We start from the raw sequence: 4565 nt of genomic DNA, 5'->3' as shown, positions 1-4565 counted from the left end.
CATAATATCCAAATAGCCTGATCGTGTTTTAAACAATTAACAACGGTATGTGGAAGTCGTGAGGATAAGGTTTTATAATTCATTGAATGTTCTTTGTTTATTACCAAATGGAAAGAGAAAACTAAACGAAAAGGTGTCCCATCTTCCCCCACCCTACTATATTTGGGATTTTTTTAACGTGGCAATGCTAGGTTTTGAAACGATTTATAGTAGATGAATTTAAACTAATTTTTTCCTTTCTATTCTATACAGGTGAGGTAATTCTTGAGAAGGTTTTAAGCCGGGTTTAGCCCATTAACTATTTAAGTATATAAATAAACCCATGACACGGGTATAGCCGATTGGCGAGTGTTTAAATTATAACAAGACGATTAATTGTTAAATTTAAAGTGACGACGAAAACATTGTCACCAAATAATGACATCAATTAGCACAATGGTATCTGTTACGTCACAACGTATAATGACGGTTGAACTTACGACCTTTTACTGGTTGTTACGAAACAATGACAGACGTCGATAGCCAACGCCGGATGTGCTACACGCGATTAGAGCGTCGATAGCGGAAGCAATGGACCGCGATTGGACAATCATGCTAATATGACGTCACAATACGAACTCATGTAATAGCGATATGCGTATAGAGATGTAAAATGTTAAAAATTGTTTTTTAACAATGTTTTGTTCGTACATCTTCTTCTAACCTCTGTAACATAATGTGCTTGTTTTGGAGAGAGATTGGTCTTTTAGCAAAAATTAACATGGGCATTAACAGAAATTAACAAAATGTTTCTGCATTAATTTTGCTAAGGTTTCTTCTTGCTAGCGGCCACACTACCCTATTCTGCAAAGTTTCTGCAATCGACTAGGCCAGGGCAAGCGCTGTAGTAAAACGCGATATAAACAACCATATATGGTAAGACACGATGCAGGGTGCAAACATTCCAACCATTGCGTGCAACTCATGTTCCAACAGAGCACCGGAATCTCTTTGATGTCACTATTGTATAACACGTTTGGAGGGGGTGAATTATATTATACTTTTAAATGAAATGAAAATGATTATTTAAATTTTAGTAATTTTTAATTAAATTTAGCATTTTATAAAAAAGGATTCTTTTTTTTGTTTTAACGACTAACGTTTAGCTGTTTAGTTCTTTTGTTGTTCTATTAATTTGATCTTCGCTTCATCGCTATCGTTTTTAAAGCAGTAGAAAAAAATCGCATTTGTTCCGGTTTTTGATATTATTTATTTAAAAAGTAGACTTTGAATTGAGCTTTTGTGTAAAGTGTAACTCATCATTTAGTGAAATTATACGATTTACAACGACTTGAATGAGATTTAGCTTTAATACAAATTATATGTTACATGTCCCATACAATAGCTGCGTAAAATCATTATTAGGAACTGTTATGTTAGTACTGTGCTACTATATAATTTACACATTCTACTCTGTACTGTACCATGCCACTATATTTCACATGTCAGACATAGGGTTTCCTAGTTTCCACGGTCGTCGCATATTTTACCATCATCAGTATATCGCATCGCGATTTGGGCAACCGCACTTTGACGTTCTGTTATTTCTATTTTCGTCACATAATGCCAGATTTTTATCACAAAACGCACGTAATTTATGTTTTACCGTATATTAGCGTGGTTTCGTATACATGTCCCGTCTTTCCGTTTTGTACATTATTACATAATCTTCTATCGCTATCGTAACCGAAGAGACATATTTCATAGAGTCGTAACGCTAAGGTTATATAATTATGTAAATATTCATTGTTTACTACCAAATGGGTGATAAAGAAAAATAAAAACATGTCCTATTTTACCCAAACAACCATACACAAAATCTATTGGAAAAATATCGAAATCGTAACCACTCTCTTTATTTTAAGATAACGAAGACGCTGTTATTCCGTCATAATTCAATTGTGACGAATCAATTCCAAACAATGGCATCGTTAATCGCTTCTAAAAGTTAAAATATGTTTCAATTCAAGATCACAAAAATGCATTATGACATGACTGACAGATTGTGACGAAATCTTGATGACGTATAGCGGTAATTGAAATTAATATATTTCTTCCGTTCTATTCTATAATAAGTTTTGTAACCACATTCGGTACTTGGTTTAAGTCGTTTAGTTTATTCGGGTATATGTGATTCCTACACTATATAAGTTTAACTAAAAAGATACACAATTGTTTAGTAAAACGATCTAGATTTCACTTAATTCCTTCAGTGTGGTACACGAGCGACTTGTTTATATTTTATTCATAATCTGTTTTGGAGATTTGGAAAATTCTTTTTTTTTCTGTTTTTTTGACGTTTTACAATGTTGTAATTAGAATAAGAATGATCGTTTTAATTTACTCTAAATTTATGTATAGTTTTTAGTTTTTTTTTCTACTAGAGATATCTCAAGTAGGCCGTGGTACACCTAAACAAGTTGCTCGGGTACCCCCTGAAAGTCGTCCATGTACCACGAGTGATGTGCATTTTTAGTTTTAGGAACCAATGCTCCACTCTACACTCTACAGTAAGCCGACAATGGAATGCATATGTGTTGTTATAACGCTACGGAAATCTTAGACAGGTGTTCCATCAATATACAAGCCAAATATACGCCACTACTTTGACAGGACATATAGTTAGACCAGCTTTAAACAAAAAACATCGATAAAATCTGTCTGGATTTTACCACAAACACCCCGTAAGCTTTTAAGCCGACCAGGCGGATATTTGGGCTTAACGTCGCTAATTTAGCCCTGGCTTGGACGCAAGTATGTTATCTATGTACATAATATAAAGTAGGCTGGGGCATGCTTATGATAAAAAATGATAAACAAAGATAATGAGAGGATGGTGGTTATTAAAGGATCGAATACCGCCACGTGTGGTTACTTTTAGGGGAGAAAAGTGTTTCGTTTTATCATTATTAAGGATATCACCTAATGGAATTCTTAATGAGAGGAATATATACGAAACAAAGAGTAAATTAATTAAACAGAGTAAAAAACCGTAGCCATTAAAAACTAAAAGCATCTTCAGTGACGTAAGAAGGTTTTTAACATTAGTTTTAACTTACGTCAATAAAGATGGTTTTAAAACCGAAACGTTTAAAATGAAGACAAGTATATCATACACTAGGGTGGGGGAAGATGGGACACCTTTAGCACATAATATCTAAATATCCTGATCGTGTTTTAAACAATTAACAACGGTCTACGGGAGTCACAAGGATACAAGTTTACAATTCATTTTTTTTGTTTACTACGAAATACGACAAAAAAATATAATAAAAATGTGTCCCGTCTTCCCCCACCCTATTATAGTTCCTGAGGGTCTGGTTTTAAATCCAGCCAAATGTTTAACACGATGATGTTATGCGACGATGGGAGACACGCGATGTATAAACAAATTGATACGGAAGTGGTGGTTAAGGTGTTTATGTCACTAAACAGATGTCGGAGTTTATGTAGGAAGCGCGGTGTGTGTTAGGACATACTACATAACATGATAAGGTTCCGGTGAGAAACATTATTTGGCTTGGGAATATCAAACATGACTTTTATGTTTTCACATTAAGTCCATTGAACAACATTATATGTTAAGAAAAAAAGGTAAAAACACTAACTTTATTATCATTTTTTTAGCCAAATTCTAAAAAAATGTTTTTGATTTTTTGGTGGATAAAAAAGGTCTACCATTTAAAATACACAAATACATAACCAATGCCGTGATAAATTCTTATAAACTACAATACTATACAGAATATATACGCGTGTATAGAAAAGGCATAAATAGATTATATTCTGTATGGGTGGGTTCCTTTCTAAGGACCTGGGATTTAGACCAGGTTTGACCCATTATCTTATAAGACATGGATAGATACGACATAGTACCTGTGCGTGCATCTAAAGTGGTTTCGCTATTCCATTTCTTTGTAGCATATATTGCAAGGTCGGATTCGGTAAGTTCATCCTTACGGAGCTGATGGTTCCGTTTTAGAGAACCAGTTTTTAGAACACTCAATCTTTCTTTCAAAGTAAGTTTACCATGGTGGTAATATAAGTCACTGTGGGACTTGCGGCTGTTACTTTTGCTTTGGTTACTCCCCATGTTTAGAAGGTTGGTTACCAATAGTAATCCTATAGCATTTTTAATCAATTACACAGCATACATTAAGCCCTATACACTAAACGTATGGTGGTAAATATGAATAAAAGGCCTCTGGAAAAAAATACCCAACAGTGTTCATCACTGATCTTTTAATGATATCTTTACACTGTAACAACTGTAAACTTTTCAATATACGAATCTATCAGCCCAATAGCCCATATAGGACAACTATCTCCGCAAAGTTCTGATTAAAAATACTAAAACATTTTATCATTCTGTTTAAATACGAAGACAATTGTGACCAATTATATACAAACTGATCAGAAAATCGGGGTTTTAACTACAAATCTGCTTTTCGACTCCGAGATTAGCTCTTGACTACTAAACGACTGATAGACGATCAAAAACAAACATATAATTCATATTTGCTTTA

The 4565-nt window shown here is 34.0% G+C and overlaps 1 protein-coding gene across 1 annotated transcript in view; it reads right to left on the bottom strand.

Moving 5' to 3' along the window:
- LOC108949604 (glutamate receptor-interacting protein 1-like) overlaps nucleotides 1-4241 on the bottom strand; it is a 7871-nt gene extending 3630 nt beyond the window's left edge. The window contains exon 1 of the mRNA XM_026835121.1: nucleotides 3916-4241. Coding sequence (XP_026690922.1) covers nucleotides 3916-4132 — 217 coding nt within the window. The 5' untranslated portion in view covers nucleotides 4133-4241. The remainder of the gene's footprint in view (nucleotides 1-3915) is intronic.
- Nucleotides 4242-4565: the final 324 nt, after the last annotated feature.

Source organism: Ciona intestinalis, chromosome 7 (assembly GCF_000224145.3).
Source record: "Ciona intestinalis chromosome 7, KH, whole genome shotgun sequence".
Lineage (NCBI taxonomy): Eukaryota > Metazoa > Chordata > Ascidiacea > Phlebobranchia > Cionidae > Ciona > Ciona intestinalis.
Note: the sequence above shows the minus strand (reverse complement) of the source record. Positions and strands in the feature narration are given on the sequence as shown.